Raw genomic sequence first — 20,991 nt, forward strand, 5'->3', positions numbered from 1 at the left:
TAGCTACTTTCATTGCTTGTCAGTTGATCGGAAGCTAAGGAGTAAACATGTATTCATCAAATTGTTTTGTTCAGGATTCACAGTTTGGTACCCCCTTCAACTGAACAATTCCAGTCATTGCATTTATAAAATGTAATAATTAAAAGTCTGGGTTTCCACCGTTGAAAGTTTCCCCTGAACTTGTATAGCAGAATACGGTGTAACACCGCTGCCGCGGTTTTTCCTGTTGTCTTGGCAGGTGTAAATGCTTCTTGTTTTACAACCTGCCTCTAATTGACTGGCAGTATTAAAATAGTCAGCATTTGATTAATACTAAACAGTACTGATGTTTATTAAGCTATTTATTGTATTTTTATTTATTCTTTATTTTCTCAGTGTTCATTTCTAGAATTAGTTGACAATGCATAATAATAATGTCAAATATTCTTTGATAAAAAATATTTGTTTAAGAAAGCAGCCTACTGAGTACCTTTCCAGTCATATCGGTGCAAAATTGGTACGCAATCCAGATAGAAAAAGTCTGTTTTCATTCCAGCTCAAAAATTAACAATATCGGCAATCATATCGGTAATTGATGAATTTTTCTCCTCAAAAAAACGGGATCGGTCTCAAAAATCCCATATCAGGCGGGCTCTAATATACTGTATATTCAATATTTTCTGAAGCCATACAATCGTTCCTCACTGAAAATATTACTTTGTAAAGCTCTCAAATAAAAAAAAAAAATGGCACCACTAGATGCATTCAAGATTACCATGTCTGTTTGTCACACAAGCTATCATATGGCTTTAGAAGATTTGGAATGTAGTGCACAGATCATAAGGATCCCTTTCATGGTGCTTTTTGTTTTTTCATTCTGGAGCTTGACAGGTAGGCCCAGATAGTTTGGGTTTTGGGTAAACTATCCCTTTAAAGGTTATCATGGCATGTTTCCCTTAAAATATAGAATATATTAAATATTATTTTAATGTTGAATTCCAGGTATCATGTTTACAGTAAGGTTTCACCTTATCTCCAGATACAGCTGTGCTAGTTGAATCCCATGAGGGCCAATACATTGCCAAGAAACATTTAATATATGCTCAGTCCACATCATCCATAATTTAGGGAGCAGATTGCTACTCACACTGAATGGTTTCCGTATACCATCCAATTTTCATTTATGTATGGAGCACAGAGAGAGTGAGCGATAGAGATAGATAGAGAGATTGAGAAAGCTACCTCAAGGGATGAGAAAGCAGCTTCATATGAACCTGTTAACACACAGGGAGATTGTCTTTCTCTCAATCTCCTTTTTCCACCTCCATCAGAGTGAGAGAGGAGGAAAAGAGCAGGAGAAAGCAAAGGTGGCCTTGAGGAAATATATGTCTGCAGCACAGCTCAAGTTTTAGATAAGATTTGGTTTTTAGGTTCTGTGCAAATTAAATACCATATTAAAGTGGGTCTTATTCGCTTTCGTCGGTGCACAAGAATCAACATATAATGCAATGATGTCTTTACTCTGTAAAATATGCTTTGGATGTACCAATAACATTTCAGTTTGCAAATAAGTGCAAGATCAATTACAAATCAGTTAAAAAAAGTTTCAAATAAATTATCAGGTAAAAATGTCTGAGTCTGAATATTAAAACTTTTGTGATGTTATTAATTTAAAACAGAGTGAAGAAGAAGATGAAGAAGAAGGGCTAGAGGACAAGGAAGAAGAGAAAGATGAAGTGGAAGAATAAGATGAAAAGAGGAATAAGAAGAGGAGGAGGAAGAGAAAAAGGCAAAAGAGGAGGAAAAAGGAAGAAGAAGAAGATTAATATAAGGAAGAAGAATGGGAGAAGGTAGGAAAAATGAAGAAGTGAAAAATTAAGAAGAAGAGGAAGACAGAAGATGAAGAGGACAAAGAGGAAAGAGAAGAGGAGGAAGAAGACGAAGAAATAAACGGAATACGAAGAAGGAAAAGGAATGAGGAAGCAAGAAGGAATAAGACGGAAGGAGGGAGGAAAAAGAAAGAAGAGGAGGAAGAGAGAGGAAGAAGGAAGATGATGAGGAGGAAGCAGATTAAGAGGAGGAAGGAGGAAGAAGATGAGGCAAAGAAAGACAAAAGATGAAGAGAATGAGGAATATAGAAAGAGGAAGAAGAGGAAGGAGGATAAATAGGAGGAAGAGGATGAAGGAGGAAACAAAGGAAGTGGAAGGAGGAAGCATAGGAGTAAGAGGTGGTGAAGAAGAGGAGAAAGAGGAAGGAGGAAAGAAGAAGAAGAGGAGGAGGCAGAGGGAGGAAAGTTGAGGAAAAGGAAAGAAGAAGAAGAAGAGGTAAAAGATGAGGAAGAAAAAGAAGGAAGAAGAAGAAAAGGAGGAAGAAGAATATGAATAAGAGGAGGAAGTTTAAGGAGAAAAAAAGAGCAAGAGGGAGGTGGAAAAAGAAGAAAGAGAAGGAGAAGATAGAGAAAGAGAAAGATAACAACTTCCCAGCAGTGCTGCCTGCAAGCAGTATAATAATTTATTTAATCTGTGTTCTGTTTTCATAATTTTCTTGTAGGTCATGAAACCTTGCGGACCAATTAACAAATTGCTACTACATCCATTATTTTCACTACATATACATGCACACACGTCTTTGTGGGAACAACACTTACAGGCTTTACTCAGAAAATAAATAGGACTCATTTCTCAGAATTAAACATTCAAACGTGAGCTCTGCCTACTTGGCATTCTCACTGCAATAGATATTATAATAAGATTTGACCAGGAGGCCTCAGTGGCGAGAGACCTGACTGTGATTCAAACATATTACTGCTGAGTTATCCAAATGCTCATGAGTATCCCAGTGCTCTTTAAAACTCATTTTCCACTTAGCAAAATAACACATTATTCCATATATTACCCTGCACTGTACTGCCAGCTGGTCTAATAAAAGACACGTATCCCAGTGCAGATTACTGTAAATAATTATCTAAGTTAATACATTTTTGAAGGTCTACAGAGAAAGAAAAACTCAATTAAATGTACATTAGACCTGCTAGGCTTTAACCAAACCTCCAGGAAGAAATGGGATCAACACAGATTGGCTTGGCTTTAAATATGGGTTTGGAAAGACACAAGCACAAATAAATGACAGGTTTAAGGTTATCATGGCAAAATTTCAAGAGTACTACATTATGTGTTAAAAGATCTAATAATTTAGACACAAGACCGTGATGATTTCTACCGCAGCAAACCCACTTTAAACGAAACCCTATTTCAGTGTTAATTTCTGGCCACTCAAAAACGATATTGAACATTTTTAACATTTTAAAATACAAACGTCAACTCATTTACAATTAGAAACTGAAATGCCTAGTAGAACATCCTAAATTACAGATTTGGTTTTCAATACAATAAACCAAATTCCGAAATTAATTCAGCAGGAAACTTTCAGCAAGTGAGACATTTCACATCATTATGCTAAATAATGTAGCCCCAATCAAATATTGCTCAGAGGGAACTGTAAATGGGAGCTTATTATTGCAATTAAAGCTGAAAAGTGCTAAAATATGTTTACAACTATAAATATTTAACAACTCTCGCACTCAAATTTACCCTGGGTGCTGAAAGTGGCGTCAATGGCAGAGCCGTCCCAAGATTCCACTGCACTGTCTACACTGGGAATGGTGGTGGAATAGATGTCAGAGTGTTTGCTGGGTTTCTGCCCTGCTTGACTTTCATCCTCCAGGTCGTTCAGATCATTGAAATGACCCATTACTGAGGGCTGTATTGGGCTTGCCACTACAGAACGAGAGAAACATGATCATATAAGACAAAAGTTAAGAGCATATCCATCCATCCATCCATCTAATATAATGCTGCCTATGTTTTGGAACAGCCAAATGTGGAAATTGTACATTGTAAGTATGGCATATTTTGCAGCCCTTACATTCTCCCTGCTTCTTGATCTTCAGTGTGACGGACTCCCCTGCCATCTGCAGCAGGTGAATGGCCTCACTGAGAGGTTTACCTTTCAAACTGTTGCTGTTAATGGCCAGGATGCGATCACCAATGTGGATGGCACCCGTTCTGTAGATACAAGAGCACACGCTTTCAAAGCCTTCTTATGTTATTGGATACTTATATCCATTTATAATAATGCTTTGTTAATGGATCTTTAAATGAAGAAAATTATTACAAATGACACATTCTGCATTATATTGTAGCCTTAAAAGCATATATCACTAAAGCCATGAACAGTGAGTTACCTCTCGGCTAGGCCTCCTCTAGTGAGGCTGGAGATGATGATGGGATCGAAGGGCTCCTCGGTGCCCGAGATGGTGATGCCTAGCGGGCCGCCATACCGTTTCAACTCCACCGTGTAAATGATGGAACCGGAGCTCTCCTGCTCGTCTGCAACACAGGCCAACAGCACACGGGCGTCCCTATCAACACTGCCATCACGTAGGATACCTCACAAAGGGGCAGAGAGCAGAGCGAAGACACCCCTCACAACACCGGACAGAGAGAGGGGGGAAGGAGGTAGGGCAGGGGCGGGGGGTAGTGGTGAAGGAAGAGGAGAATTGAACAGGAAATATACTGCAAAAAATCATATCCTTAATGAGTATCTAAATATCCTTAAAACTAAATAAAATCACCTGATTAGCAAAATTGAGCAAGACATTAAAGGATTAGTTTACAGAATAATGACAATTCTGCCATCATTTACTCACCCTCATCTCATTCCAAACCCATATAAGTTCTTTATTCCATTACCTTATTACATAAAGTAACTCTTTTATTTGCAATTCAAATAACTGGGGACTAAAGCATTTAAGTCTCAAAAAGGACACAAAAGCAGCATAAAGGTATCATAAAATTATTCCATATGCCATGGCTATGGATTACTTCATAGTGCTTTTGTGTCAGTTTTCAAGCATGAGAGCTTCAGTATTCATTCATTGAAATTACATGAAAAAGAGTTCAAAATGTCTCCTTTTATGTTCCACTGAATAAAGAAAGCAACACAGGTTTGCAAGAACTAGTGACAGAATTGTCATTTTTTTGCTAAACTATTCCCTTATGGCTTGTTTTCAGATCTATTTTGTATATATATCAGTGTATTTTGTCTTGTGGTAGTATCAGATTTTCTTCCCTTGTTTCTGTTTAAAATAAATGAAAATACACTCTGAAAAACAAGCATTAATATCTTATGCAGTTTTGCTTATCAGGTGAATTTATCTTGTTTTAAAGATGTTTTTTTGTACTGGAAAACAAGATAAATATACTTGTTCAGAATATGTTTTTTTATATGATGAATATGAGATAAGATAGTAAGGGAGAGGAACCGAACTAAAGAAACAAAAAGAAATGGGAAAGAATACCAACTAAAAGCCAAGGAAAGAAATACAACCTATTACATAAAAAAGACAACATAATAAACTGGAGAAAAATGGATAGCTGGAAGAGAAATGAACTAAAGTCAATTCAAGGAAAGAATGATGTAAGATAATGGAAATTCTGCATTCGGAAAACAAAGAAAAGCAAGAGAGAGAAAATACAGAGGGGCTGGAAAATAGAGATATTCACATGCATAATTAAAAAAAATGGGATTTTGGCTCTGTGATCCATTTCAGGAAAAAAACCTTCATTGGGTAAAATGGATACTGCACTTTCTACTACAAGTCATTATACATACCAGCAGCAGAGGATAACTAAACCTCTATATACTGGACCTACAATGGTTTTCAAGACACTAAATGTCAGGTGTGAATTAATTGTAGGAGTGAATTCAAGTGCATTTTGTGCACACTGCAGTGAAAAATCTTCTTAATCAGTATTTTTGTTTTCCAGTAAAAATATACTGACACCCTTAAAACATAAGATAGGCCTATTGCATACTATATTACGATTTCTTTTCAGAAAATATACAGTATCTTATCTTATATCTTTTTTAGTTTTAAGCATAAACCCCGTTCAATTTCATTACATTTATACTTAAAAGATTTTAAAAAAATGGAGTTAGAAAAGTAAACTTAATTTACTGTAATATATATTCTCTGAAAACAAGTATTAACCATTTTGCTTTTCAAATAAATTCAGGGGGGATCCTGGGGATTCCTGTAGCTCAACCGGTAAAGCATGAAACATGGAACATTTGTTGAGACAAATAATAACTCTTAAAAATGCACTTTCTTATTAAGTTGCTTTAGATAGAAGTATCTACCATATGCATAAATGCAGCCTCTTCTCATGAAATTTACATGAGCATAGCAACGTTTTTGTAAAACTAAAATGATAAGCTTCATTACACGTTTGGCTGCAGTTCCATGCGAAATGAGGTTGTAATCATATTAGGTTTTTAAGGTGAATTTTAGATGGAGGTTTTAATAAGTAAAATTTACCTCCCTAACATAAAACTGTACCTTAAACCTAACCAATAGTGTCCGAAAAGATAAATGAGAGTTTAACAAAACAGACATCCTACCCTTAACCAACATCTAACCCTAACCAATAATGTTTTAAAATACACATTCAAATAAAAAAATAAAAATAAATTAAAAAAAAAATCCCCACAGACGGGCCTTTTGCAACACCAAAAGGCACTTTTTAGTTTTAAAGCCGTTTAATAAAATATTTGTAACAACTTCCTTATAACACACAAAATCAATTAAGAGGTCAACCTCCCCCGTTTTGACATGGCTTCACCTCGAAGAAGAAATGTACTAAAGAGAAAAATAGAGAAAACCTCTAGGCAATCCTTGCATCTCCCTCCCTCACATACTAATGAAGCACTGATATCTTGCACAGAATTCACTCTCCCAGACCACAGCAGTTCTAGCTGCAAATGCTGTGCATAAAAGTGACGCCGGCACACAAACACATTAGCTTTCGCTCTTCAGCAAGCGCTCTATGTCTATTGTTTGTCTTATTTGCATGAGAGTGCTGCACTCCCGGTTGGCGTGCTTTGATGAGCACGGTCAGGCTCGCGTTCCCCACGGATCTGGTCCCGCGTCTGTAGAGGCAGCGCGGCGGTTGAGATCGTGGGGTTCGCAGCGGGATCTTGCAGATGAGAATGAGACTGCTACGGCACTTTCTCATTCTTCGTTTGAGGATCCCGAGCCTACTGTGAGTGGTGCAGCAGCCCGCGTTGCGGCTTCTTCTGCCCACGATCAGGTCCCAATGCTTGAGCTCTCTGCTTCCGAGGAAGTGGATATGCTCAGCATTGATGCGGACGACCGTGAGTCAAGCACGCCTGTTCTCGGCCACGCTTATGAGGAGCTGGTTGAGGTTGTGACGCGTGCCGTGGCCAGACTTAACATTAGCTGGCCACAAAATGAGCAGGGAACACTGGTCGGAAGCAAATTAGACAAGCGTTTCCTGCGGCACACATCACAACCCCAGTGCCGGGGTTTGCCATTTTTCCCCGATCTCCACAAAGAGATCTCGAGATCGTGGGATAAACCACATTAGATCCCGTGTCTCCAGCCCCAGTGTGGTTGATTACAGCGATGTTTTTGGGGCACGGGATATGGGCTATGGGAAGATGCCTGGTGTGGAGGAGGCTTTAGCGGTTACCTCTCTCCTGAGTCGGCATCTTCCCTTAAAACCCGGGCTGCCTAGTAAGCCCTGCAGAGATACATCTGCATTAATAAGCAGGGCTTACATGGCGGCAGGTCGGCTGGTTCATGCCTGCACTCAATGGCGATTTTGCAGGCGTACCAGGCCGACCTCCTGAAAGATTTAGACGAGGGGGAAGGGCCAACTCCCGAAGATATCGCAGAGTTGCGCAGAGCCACAGATTTGTCTCTCCGGGCCACTAAAGAGGCGGCCCAGCTATTGGCCGCTCTATGGCAGCTATGGTGGCCACGGAGAGGCATCTGTGGCTAAATTTGTCGGGCATAAAAGAAAAAGATAAAGCTTTTCTGCTTGATGCTCTGCTCTCGCCCTCTGGCCTGTTCGGCGACACCGTTACATCGGTCAGTCGACAGGTTTCAGGAGGCGAGGAAACAATCTCGCGGCGTTCAAGCAGTTCCTCCCCGTAGGGCAAATTCTAAATAAAGTAGGGTGGGGCAAGCAGATCAGCCCCAGCCTTCAGTCAGCTCCTCGCGCAGCGCCAGAGCAAAGGAGAGCGTTTCCTCTAGAGCCCCTCCTCCAGGAGCTTGGCAACAGAGGAAGCGCTCCCAGCGAAGCCCTCCAGCCAGAGGGGCGACCTGAGGGACGTCCTTAAGGCTAGGAGGGCTTGGGAAAGAGGTCCTAACCAGGGTGGTAGAACCTCGGAGGGCTGTCCCCCGCTGCAGAGCAACCGAGGTTGTTCTGCATGGCGGAGTCCTCAGGGAATCGGTGTCGGTTTCCGCCGTCTCTGGCGCCGGGCCACATCAATTTCCAGCGAGCGCACACCGTGCCGTTCGTGTCAAAAAATAAAAAACACACATCAATTGTGGACACGAGAACTGTGTCGACTAAATCCTGCCGGTGTCCCGCTTCAGGAAGTCGAGAACAGTGCTCGAAAAACACCCGAGACCAGCCTCGAGAGGCTGGTTCCCTTAGTAGATTTTGTAGAGGCATGGAAAAATCTTCCAAACATATCTGCATGGGTCCTGCATATAATAAAATCAGGGTACAGACTGCAGTTCGAGCACCGCCCCCCCCAAGTTCTCTGGGGTGGTGCAGACTACAGTGGTTCCAGAGCGGGCTCAGGTGATGGAACAAGAAGTGCAATCTCTGCTGCTGAAGGGGGCCATAGAACGTGTTCCTCATTCAGACAGGGAGTCCGGTCTTTACAGCCGGTACTTTATAGTTCCAAAAAAGGATGGGGGGTTGAGGCCGATTTTAGATCTCAGAGTGTTGAACCGGTCTCTGAGGAGGTTCAGGTTCAAAATGCTTACTATTCCTGTCATCGTGAGTCAGATCAGATCCGAGGACTGGTTTGTCACGATAGATCTAAAAGACGCCTATTTTCATGTATCCATCCTTCCATGTCACAGGAGGTTCCTGAGGTTCGCTTTCGGGGGCGAAGCTTACCAATATCGGGTTCTTCCGTTCGGCCTAGCACTATCTCCCCGCACGTTCACCAAATGTATGGATGCAGCTCTTGCTCCACTGAGACTTCAGGGCATCTGCATACTTAATTATATCGACGACTGGCTCATTCTGGCCCAGTCTCGAGAAATGGCGGTTCGGCATCGAAATGTTGTCCTTTGCCACGTTCGAAATTTGGGGTTGAGACTCAACACAGAAAAGAGTGTGTTACAACCATCCCAGTGCACAACGTTTCTGGGTGTTGTGTGGAACTCGGTTACGATGCAGGCACGCATGTCTCCTGCACGCATCAAGTCCCTTATGGCGGTGGTGTCCGGGTTAAAGCTAGGCCAGGCCATCACTGTAAAGCAATTTCAAAGACTGCTGGGCCTCATGGCAGCGGCATCCAACATTATACCTTTGGGCCTTCTACACATGAGGCCCCTCCAGTGGTGGCTGAAAGCCAAGGGGTTTTCCCCCAAGGGGAATCCATTTCGTATAAGCACAGTAACACGCAGATGCCTTCGTTCTCTGCTAATATGGAAGAAACCTTGGTTCCTGTCCCAAGGACCAGTGTTGGGAGCGTCATGTCACCGGAAAACCGTTTCGACAGACGCCTCCCTCACTGGCTGGGGCGCTGGTCATGGACGGCAGCTTTGCCAGGGGTCTGTGGCAGGACCATCATCATTCTTGGCACATAAACTGTCTAGAGATGTTGGCTGTGTTCAGGGCTCTGAGGAGCTTCCTTCCAGACATCAAAGGTTACCATGTCCTAGATGCGTTCGGACAATACATCAGTGGTAGCTTATCTGAACCGACAAGGGGGACTCAGATCGCGCCCTCTGTGCAGACTGGCGCATCAAATAATTATTTGGTCCCAAGGGAAAATACTGTCTATCAGAGCAATGTATATTCCGGGGTTCAGAATCAGGGAGCGGACATCCTGTCAAGGCAGGGGCTGAGGCCGGGGAATGGAGACTTCATCCAGAGGTGGTGAAGTTGATTTGGGACAAATTTGGACCATCGGAAGTGGATCTATTCGCGTCTCGAGAGGCGTCCCACTGTCCACTTTGGTTCTCCCTCTCACATCCAGCCCCACTGGGGATGGGCGCCATGGTACAGGCTTGGCGAGGCTTCAGCCTGTACGCATTTCCCCAATCGCTCTGCTCCGGGAGTCCTGGAAAGGGTCCGCCAAGAGGGCATCAGTCTACTTCTGGTTGCCCCGATATGGCCGGCCCGAGTATGGTTCTCAGACATAATTTCACTCCTGATAGCTCCGCCATGGCAGATTCCTCTGAGGAGGGATTTGTTGTCTCAGGCAGGGGGCACAGTTTTCCACCCTCGTCCAGAGCTGTGGAAACTGTGGGTCTGGCCCCTGAGGGGGTTCAGTACCTAAATGCTGGTCTATCAGCGGGGGTGTTTGAAACCATACTTAACTCTAGAGCTCCGTCTACTAGGAGATTATATGGCCTCAGTGGAATGTGTTCTCCACTTGGTGTAGAGAACATGAAGTAGATCCAGTCAAATGCCCGGTGGCTTCAGTTCTGCAGTTTCTTCAAGATCGTTTCTCTCGTGGTCTCTCCCTTCCACACTTAAGGTGTGCGTGGCGGCCATTTCGGCTTTCCATGCACCACTGAGTGATGGGCCTCTGGGGAGGCACCAGCTGGTCATTCGTCTTCTCCGTGGTACATGGAGGATGAGACCGACAACCAGGTCCAGGGTTCCTGCCTGGGACCTGGCGGTGGTTCTCGAAGGGTTATCCCTGGCCCCCTTCGAACCCCTTCAGTCGGCTTAGCCCAAGGACCTGGCGTTCAAGATGGCTTTTCTCTTAGCTATTACCTCTCTAAAGAGGGTGGGTGATCTTCAAGCCCTGGCAGTGGCGCCAGCTTGCTTGGAGTTTGCCCCTGGCGGAGTTAAAGCCATTTTACACCGAGACCTGGCTATGTGCCTAAGGTGCCGTCTAACACGGCACGGTCTCACGATCCTGCAGGCTTTTTATCCTCCACATCATGTGTCGGCAGAAGAAGAGAGGCTCCATTTGCTCTGCCCTGTCAGAGCTTTGAGTGTTTACCTCGAGAGGTCCTCTTCTTGGAGGAGGTCGGACCAACTGTTAGTGTGTTTTGGGTCACCTAAGAAGGGGCCCCCTGCCTCGAAACAAACCATTAGTAATTGGATTGTTCAGGCTATTATCTCGGCCTACAAGGTGCGCAATTTGCCTTTACCTTTGGCCATAAGGGCTCATTCAACTAGAGGCACGGCGTCCTCTAGGGCTCTCTTATCGGGAGTACCCCTCCAGGAGATCTGTGAGGCAGCCGGTTGGGCTACCCCGCACACTTTCATCAGGTTCTATAGTCTGCACCTCCCTAGTACGCCTGGCGCACGTGTGCTCTCGTCCTAGCTGAGTGCCTGAGTTCAGTTTCACTCTAGGGCAGGCCTTTTTTCGGTGCGTGGCCTAGTGGGCATTCGTTCCCCAAAGAGTCGTTTTCAACGGCGCAGTCGCGAGTTCCCTCGGAAGGGAGCGTCTCGGGTTATGACTATAACCCTTGTTCCCTGAGAAGGGAACGAGACACTGCGTCGTCCTGCCACGCCCCTCAATGCCTGAGAGCGGCTTGCTTCATCGCTAGGCTAATGTGTTTGTGAGCCGGTGTCACTTTTATGCATCCGGTTATGCCGTCACGTTACGTCATGACGCAACACCAATCAAGATTGGAATAGTTTCATTCATAATTCAGAGGCGCACGCTAAGGAGCGTTCCCCAAAGAGTCGTTTTCAACGACGCAGTGTCTCGTTCCCTTCTCAGGGAACAAGGGTTATAGTCATAACCCGAGACGTTTTCTGATGATGGACTAATGGAGAGATTGCAAGGAAATTACCCCCATTTAGCTTGAGAGTCAGCACCCTGTCTCAGTCTGTGTGCTGATGCTGTCCTATACTGATGATATGTTGTCATAGCTCTAAAAAAAGGACTCGAAAAAATGGATGCAAACCTTGATCTTCACAGCGGGAATGATCAAAACGAGCTTCTAGCTTTGAACAAGCAAGCATGATAGGGTCTATTATCTACTGACACATGGGAGAAGGGCCATTCCATGGTCGTTCCATATGAAATTTGAATGCAAAATAACAGCAATTCACAGGTTTTCTTTCTAGTATACATATAACGGCAATGGACAATGGAGCAAAGGATTGTGGGTTAATACTTTTGAAAGGTTCAGAGCTGTATGGGAACCTGCTTTGCACCTCTCAAGCCTGGTGTTTCAAATTGGATAATTGAACCAAACGAGCATTAAATTGGAGTGATTAAACTAAAAAGATTTTAATTGGTAACGTTAACTGTGTTAAGTAAGAAGGGAAAAGTGCGTGGGTGCAAGGAGAGACCTATCATGCAAAAGTAAAACACAGTAACTGACTGGTATTAGAAGGGTTTTGGGCACTTTTCACTTGGTTGGGTTGAACCAGACCAGCACCAGCTTGACCAGGCTGGCAGACAAGACAAGACCAGCTACAACCAGCTTAGTTTTTAGGGTATTTCAGGACCATAATTGAGAACCCCTGCCTTAAACTGTGATCTGTCCTATGACAGATGAAACAAAAAGTGTGATTGCTAAATTCAAGGCAAACCGCAGATCTTATAGTTGTTTGAATGAAGGCAGACTGAAGTAAATTAATTATCAAATTACTGGTCATGGTTTTTAGGCAACAAAAATTAACTTTATATACAGTACATATCTAATCAGTGCATTACCATGTGTTAATGTGCAAGACATTTGGCTGGACAATCAAAAACTTTTAGGCCATTTTCTCAGTTCAGGTGTAGTAACGCTTTGTCTGTGTAGAGCAGGTATGCTGTTCTATTCCATCAGAAGGACAGGTTTAGCAGAAAGTTAGGTGGAGTCAATAAGAATCTCAGTGTGAAATTTCAGGCAACAGAGTCATTTCAAATGATCATCAAAGCTTGAACATTAGCTACCTTAAGTTGAAATAGGGGCCAGTTGTATTAAACAGAAGGATTTCAGGAAGTAACTTATACAGTAGCTTCTTAGTAATAACACCTTCACAATACCTTCATCTGTCACAAAACATGGAAGTAATATTCCCAGTACAATACAAGCTAATCTCAATCGACAGCACTTGTGTGTGGCATAATGTATTTTGACTTGTCTCTTCTTTTCTTTAAAAAGCAAAAATCAAGGTTACAGTGAGACACTTACAATGGAAGGTGGGTTTAAATGTAGAAATGTGAAGCTTATAAGTTTCTAAAAGCACTTACATACATTTTCTGTTAAAACTGGTGTATTATTTGAACTGCCAAGTCATTTAAAAATTGTATGGTTTGTTGACATCATCATGGCATGAAGTTGTAAAATTGGCTACAACTTTACACAGAAAGTTATATTATCACACTAAAATCATGTTTACACACATATTGCTTCAGTGAGCATTTTAATGTTAAAAAATGTTGTTTGTTGTGACCATGAAATATATAGCAAAAACCACTTCAGAATGTTTTCATGTCCTTGGCGTATCTATTTTTAATTGGATTTAATCGTAATAAGATAATCAGTTGGGAAATCAAAGCTACTTAATTGTCTAGATCCTGGCTAACAAACTTTGGTACTATGAATCTTTGCTGTGGCAGTGTCTTTATCCTTGGTTGACATTAGGCAGAATGTTAGAGACTGACAGCCTCCTAACTATTCACTTTCATTGTATAGAAAATAAGATGCAGTGAAAGTGAATAGGGATTAGCTAAACATAGCTAAACATTCTGCCTATCATCTACTTTTATGTTCTACTTAACATCTACATTGCGGCAGAAAGAAATTCATACAGGTTTGGAATAACAAGAGGGTGAGAAAATGATGACCGAATTACAATTTTTGGGTGAACTATCTGTGTGTGGGGGGGGGTGGTTGCAGAGACTCTAAGGTACCTGAGTTGTCCTCGTCCTTGCGGATCTTGAGTTTGACCAAGTCCTCGCACTGTTGCAGGATTTGAACAGCGTCCTCCATGGAGCAATTATCCAGGCGGATGTTGTCTATTGCCAGAAGCTTATCCCCAAGCTCAAGGGTGCCCGTCCTTCAGAGGAATACACAGTAAAACACAGCTATAATCGGGCAGATAAAGAGTTTGTTCTTATGTATGCTTCTATAGTTTTACAATAGTTACAATTAATTTATAAAAAAGTACATTTCCAGTCCCTACAAAAGCTTGTTAAACTAACTGAGGGGGGTGAATCTCACAAAACATGTCCAGTGTTTCACACAAAATCAAAAGACAGACATAATAAACTATGCAAAAATATAGAACCAATAGCATTTGGAAATTTTAAACAAATAAAATGAAGCCTATGTTTAGGACCATGAAGATTTTTTGCATTGTAACATTCATTTCATGACAATGAAGCATACTGTATTTCACCCCAAATTCTCATTATAATAATGCAAAAAAGTCTCATTATTATATCTTTAAAGTAAAAAGATCTGTGAAAAAATTTCAATGTAAAAAAAATAAAATAAATGATATCCAAAAATTATACAGAAATTACAAAATTGCATTACAGTAATGACAGATTTTGGGGAAACTTGCTAAACTGTCACAAAAATAAACATCACAATAAAAATAAATAAATAACAAAATAAAAAATAAAACCAAAAAATAAAATAAAATATACATGCTTTTCTTTTTATGTTGGGGTGAAATGGACTTATTTTTGTGAGATTCACCAAAGGGCCTCTGCGTTTCTGTCTTTTTTGCACTGTTTCTGGTTTTCACTGCAACCTTTCCTCAAATATACAGCACATCCACCTCCTTTCACAATGTTTGGAAGGAAAGGTTATTCTCTCTGATGTTTTCACTCTAACACAGACATTTACACACTCATTTTGTTGTATTCTTTGTTGGCGTTCTGCAAGAAAACACATCCATTATTCAGAAGATGGACAGAGGTACACAGCCAAGAGCAACCACAGACACTAAGGTATTCTTAAGCAAACAGTGTCCCCTGTTATTGTATTGGCCATAATTGTGCTGCTGTTCCATATTCAGATTAGACACTGAGCCATGGCCTTGACTGAATTAACAATTATTCCACCATCACTTAAAATTATAGCTCACTTATTTTTAGGCCATGTGATCAAAGACAAGATAGACTCATATTTAACCATTCCGTGTTTAACACACCGGTTCATAACCCAATTGTTTCTCCTGCTCGGATATTTATCAGGTAAACATAGGTTCCATTATGTAAAAGCACAGCGAATTAGAGCATGTGAGCTGAAAGTGGGGTAATTATTTTGTATAGGGAAACCCCCCACAACCCACACAGAGATTTATTTATTTATTTTTTGTCAAGTGTGAGACTTTTTTATGGCCTTTATTAAATAGAAAAAGTCAAGCATGATTATTGCGTGTTTTGCGAGTATGGGCTCGGAGAACTTCTGACTGAAGTAAACCTTCCATGTGGTATATTCAGTTGAAGATCTCAACTTCATTCTTCAGAATAGTTAAAAAATTCTTAAAATTAAAATGTACTCACACGACTTACCAAGGAAGCACATCGATATTCTACAGAATCTTGAAAAATGTTACCCTCCGCTTTGATTTCAAACGTTCATTTTTCTCCCAATTTGGAATGTCTGAGACCGTCAACCCGTGCATCTTATCACGTGGCTTGTTGAGTGTGTTACCACGGAGACATAGTGCGTGTGGAGGCCCATGCCATCCACCACGGCATCTACGCACGACTCACCACGTGCTCCGCTGAGAGCGAACCACATTATAGGGATACCCCATGTTACTCTACCCTCCCTAGCAACCGGACCAATTTAGTTGGTTAGGAGACCTGGCTGGAGTCACTCAGCACACTGAGCTACCCAGGACCCCCATTTCAACATGTTTAATCAAATCAGGTTATGGCACTCCCATTCTCAGCCCTGGTCCATATGATCAGTGCAGCTGCATTTTTAAACTGTTCAGCACTTCATTCATGCCTTAAATAGCTTAAAATGTACCCAAACGGATAATGTCATAACATCTGTGCACAGAGTTGAGCCTGACTACTGAGCAACCTGCTTTCTGCATCAACCTGTGAAAGCAGACTTATAAATGCAAATTTCCTCTGGTTACAGAGAAGGGCTCCTGATTTCGTGCAGCTGGGAGGATGTGGACCCTCCAGATTTTCATACATTTCTGTATTTTACACGTAGGGAATGTGTAGAGTGCAGTATGACTGCATTGTTGTTGATTACGGTGATGTTTATACAGGGTTGTGCACTGTTAAATCAACTCAGCACTGTTCCCTAATTGTTTTATTTATATATTTTACTGAAAACTATTGCCTTGAATTTATGGTAACTATTTGCATTACTCTTTTTTTAACATACACATATTCACTCATACTGCCTTACAAAGGCAAAACACAGTAACCAATATATAACCAAAATCCATTCTTAAACCAATTAAATTTTTTTGTTGTTGGCGTAGTTACTGTGCTTTGCCTTTGTAGGCCAGCATAGCTCAAGGTGTAATATTCGACAGTGGTTATCTACTGGTTTGCTTTGGAGATTAAGTGGCGACTCAAGTTATTCAGGGCAATTGTTTTCTGTAAACGTTTCAACAAATCATTAAATTGGGTTTTACAGTACATTCTCTTATATGTGTTGTGCTGTTTAATGGAAGTAGTGTTTGAAGTACCCATAATCAATCTGGTCTGCATATCTGTATTTAATATACTGGAGAGTGAGATGCTGGTGGGTGTAGGTGCACTGGAGGCAGTATATGAAGACATGAGTCAAAAATGGTTTTGCATGAGATTTGCATTTCTTTTATAGAATTTAAAACTAAATTTAAACAGAGATATGGTTCGAGTCAGTACCTGTGTGCCACACTTCCTTTTTTTATGTCAGAGATGATGAGTGCATCTCCAGGCTTCCGACTAGAAGGAGCTGTAAAGAGAGAAGAGAACAATTAAACTCATTTAATGCTCCAATCTTACCATTCTCTGTTGGCATCAGCACTGATTATCTAACAGTGAGTCATACTTTGTAATTACAAACCTAGATCGACACTCTAAAAGGTACAGTTCATCATTAACAAACAAGTGCCACCTCAAGTATTAGCCTTGTGTGCAAAAGCTCCAAGTACTTTAGAGAAACACTATTAATGTTAAAAGTAGCTAATAGCTTGGTTTTGCAAATTCAGCAATTACTCATTGCAGTTTAAAGTCACAGGCCATCTGGTCTAAACCATAGAGGTGCCTTGCTGTCTATTGTCTACATATGAAGCTGTCTTCTAAGGAGCCGTTCACACTTAGCAGGTATTTGTGCTCGTCTGCGCAGATGCACAAGATGGGTCTTTAACCGTTGAGCAGAGTCCAACTTTTTTTAGGGCCTCAAGATAGAGTGCCACACTTTTAGGTGTCATGCTCGAGACATTCTGTTATATGAGTTGCAACTAGCTTTTTTTTAGCACAATAATGCATTCGGTCTGAATGGCCTCTAAGGCAGCACCCTAATCGTGATAAAGCTTCATAAATGACAGATTTGAAATGCTCTTCATGGAAAGCATATCCGTAAACGTTCACTCAAACAGCCTAAACTGGTTTGCTGGTCTGAGCTAGTCTCCCAGCTTGACCAGGTTGGGAGACCAGCTTAAACTAGATATAACCATTTTAAACCAACTAATGATCTCCCCGAGAGGGATAGAGGCCGACCGAAGATGGCAGTGCGATAGAGAGAGATTTACGAACAGCTGTTCGATACCTTTGTGTGTTTGTCTTTTTCTTTCAGTTTTATATTAAAATATTATTTATATTGTCAAGCCGGTTCTCGCCTCCTCCTTTCCCTTTAATCCCTTTACACTGGTGCAGAAATCCGGGAAAGAGGAGGGATGCACCGTAGTAGAGTCCTCGCCACTACCATCCACCCCAAATGGAGTAGCTGTGGCCATCTGCGAGGGACAGAGGAGCCCGGCCGCCTGAGAGCTGAGGTACGGCCGCCAACCATGAAGGTAGAAGGGGCTCCTAACCGAAGGGGCTCCAGCCTGGAGTGGTCAGGGCCGCTGCCAGGGGCATAGGAGACACCTACCAGCCGCTGAAATGCGACGGGGTCTGAGACCGCTGACCGCGAGCGGGGAGGGGCTCCTGGCAAACTGCCTGGAGCGGGAGAACTACTACCAGGGGCGGAGGAGACCCTTCTGTTTCCTGAGAACATGGCGGGCATTCCGTCCGCCAGGGGCCGGAAGACTGCCTCCGATCTGTCATCCATTAGAGAGTGGAGGAGTGGCCGATGACCAAGCTGCGGCATATCGGAGAACCGGCAAGTAAGTGTTTTTTTTTCCTCTCTCTCTCCCACTGCTGCTCCGTGTTGGGCTTTTCTCTCTCTTTTTTCTTGTTTTCCTCCCCTTGTCCCCTCCCTCATCCAGGTAGATGGGGATGACCTGACGGCAGATGGAGCGGAAGGCCTGCCCCTCCCCAGGGAAGGGGGGGGGGGTGTAAGTCATGCCGGGGGATCCCCGGCCTGACAGAATGAGGGAGGAATGTGGCAGGGCAGAAGGCGGGGCCGGGTTGTGATGCTACACACCTGGCCCCTAATCAATTAGCCCTCGAGAGGGATAGAGGCCGACAGAAGATGGCAGTGCGAGAGAGAGAGAGAGATTTACGGACAGCTGTCCGACACCTTTGTGTGTTTGTCTTGTTGTTTCAGTTTTATATTAAACTATTATTTATACTGACAAGCCAGATCTCGCTGCCTTTTTTCCATTAATCCCTTTATAAAGACCAACAAAACACATCAGGAGGGCTATGATACCTAAAATGCGGCCTTGGTAGGCAGCTCTCTAGGTTTTTAGTCATTGTTTGAATACAATACAGTTTTAATAGCAGCCCTGGTCATATGTTGAAGCACATGTGGAGACAGATGTGAGCACATAATCACATATGTCAAGCCTGTTCCCCACACACCACTAGCATCTGGAGGTGTGACATCAAACTTCACAGGTGACACAACATGGCATTTTTCTACGCAGTCAGAGCTCAGGATGATTCATACTCGCTTGTTGCATCACAGACAGACTGGAAGGTCTTTCACACTTTGAATGAAAAAATAAATAAATACTATTTTGCTAATCCCTGCTGTGTACCTTTTCCAACTAATATACCTCCCAGCTGGTGTCATGGCTTCATCATGAATTTTGTAGCACTGTGCAGCCTGCCAGAGATGGGGAATTATTCTGTGCTGTCCTTTGGGGCAATGTTCTTTAAACCTTATGCATTAAAATGCATAGTGTGTGTCCATGTCGGACAAAGGGTTTTCTTTTGTAAATTGATATGGATACAAAACATGATAATTGTAGGAAAATGTACTCCCTTTGCCAGAACAGCTTGATTATTTGGGAGATTTATCCAGATAATGTGATGAAATATCTTAATGCCTGGTGGAAATAGAGAACCACATTTCTAGGAATTCCTACAGCTGGTGGTGGGGAAATCATGACATAAATTTAGCATTTTCCCCCAAGTTTTAGTCAAGTAAAGTCCAGTAATTTTTATTTGTATAGCACTTTTTACAAAACACAATTCTAAAGCAGCTTTACAGAAAATCATGCTGTAACTATAGTAGATGTTTTACAAGTGGCCACCTTTCAAATGTATTGGCTGGAAAAAATGTCAAGCTATACCAAAGCTCTTTATTTAGCTAATATGATCTGAATGAAACCCAAATTGGAGCCATTTTCTTTGTCCATGCTACAGAGAAAAGCTAAAATGGTTTGGCTGTAGACAGACACAATTAAATACAGTATGATTCAATTGAGAAAGGTCAAAGATTCAATCTAGATGCTATAGTCTACAGCACTAGCTTCAGTCTTAAAAATGGAGCAAAGAAATTTCTTTAGGCCTGTCGATCAGAGTGAGCCAGGTTTGAACAAGCTATCCAAAAACAAACTGTCAAAGTGTCAGCAATAAAGATGTTAACAACCGATCCATGATGTGACAATTTAATCTCCAAATGTTGAGTTCTTTGACCAAGGTAATAATCATGTTTCCAACTAAGCTTGAAAAGAGAGTGCAATATCAGCTGACCATAAGGGCGTTTCGCCATAAGTTGCACCTTCAGAAGCAGCACATCAAAACACTTCCTTTCAACTCTCCATTCCATTCCAGTCAAGTGATGAATTTTGAAGCAAGTGTCCAGATCAGTGGTCTGGTAACCAAACAACAAGATGATTCTAAAGATGTTGCTCTGAAGATCTTGTTTATCTGACAAGGGCTCAAATTAAACTGTCAAACCATTCTGATTGTTGACAACTGTCAACACATTTTTACAGATATCTGACACCATTCAGAACTTGACACTTACACAAGGTACAGTTTTTGTATTTTTGGACAGTACTGTGGTACTATCATGGATATTTTATCATGTACCATGATCTTTACATGGTTTTTGGGACATAAACCATGATCCTACCACGGTTTTGGGACACATATCTTAATCCTTCAATAGTTTTTTAGATATATACCATGACCATATCAAAGGTTTTGGGACAAACCCTACCATCCTACCATGATTTTGGAACATGTACCATGATCCTACTTGTTTTTTGGACATAAACCATGATCTTACCATGCTTTTGAAACATATGCCATGATCCTACAATGTTTTTTGGGACATTTTCCATGAACCTAACATGACATTTGGGATATATTATTTAATCCTACAATGGCTTTTGGGACATGAACCATGATCATATCATGATTTTTTGGACATATGCCATGATCCTACCATGTTTTTTGGGACATATACCCTGATGTCCTTCCTGGTTTTTGGGACATACACCATGATCCTACTATGGTTGTAGGACATGTAACATAATCCTACCTGTTTCTTTGGACATATAACATGATCCTGATTTTTAGGACATATTCCATGATGTCCTTCCTGGTTTTTGTGACATACACCATGATCCTGCCATGGTTGTAGGACATGTAACATAATCCTACCTGGTTTTTGGAGCATA

General features: G+C 41.9%; 1 protein-coding gene across 2 annotated transcripts in view; it reads right to left on the reverse strand.

The window, feature by feature from the left end:
- Positions 1 to 20,991, reverse strand: part of LOC127638734 (glutamate receptor-interacting protein 1-like) — a 190,597-nt gene that overhangs the window by 17,642 nt on the left and 151,964 nt on the right. For both annotated transcript variants that reach the window (XM_052120428.1, XM_052120426.1), the window contains exons 15-19: positions 16,853 to 16,922; positions 13,910 to 14,055; positions 4,224 to 4,368; positions 3,905 to 4,044; positions 3,571 to 3,756 (exon numbers count right to left, since the gene is read on the reverse strand). In XM_052120428.1, coding sequence (XP_051976388.1) covers positions 3,571 to 3,756; positions 3,905 to 4,044; positions 4,224 to 4,368; positions 13,910 to 14,055; positions 16,853 to 16,922 — 687 coding nt within the window. The remainder of the gene's footprint in view (positions 1 to 3,570; positions 3,757 to 3,904; positions 4,045 to 4,223; positions 4,369 to 13,909; positions 14,056 to 16,852; positions 16,923 to 20,991) is intronic.

The sequence above is a fragment of the Xyrauchen texanus genome, chromosome 47 (assembly GCF_025860055.1).
Source record: "Xyrauchen texanus isolate HMW12.3.18 chromosome 47, RBS_HiC_50CHRs, whole genome shotgun sequence".
NCBI classification, from domain to species: domain Eukaryota; kingdom Metazoa; phylum Chordata; class Actinopteri; order Cypriniformes; family Catostomidae; genus Xyrauchen; species Xyrauchen texanus.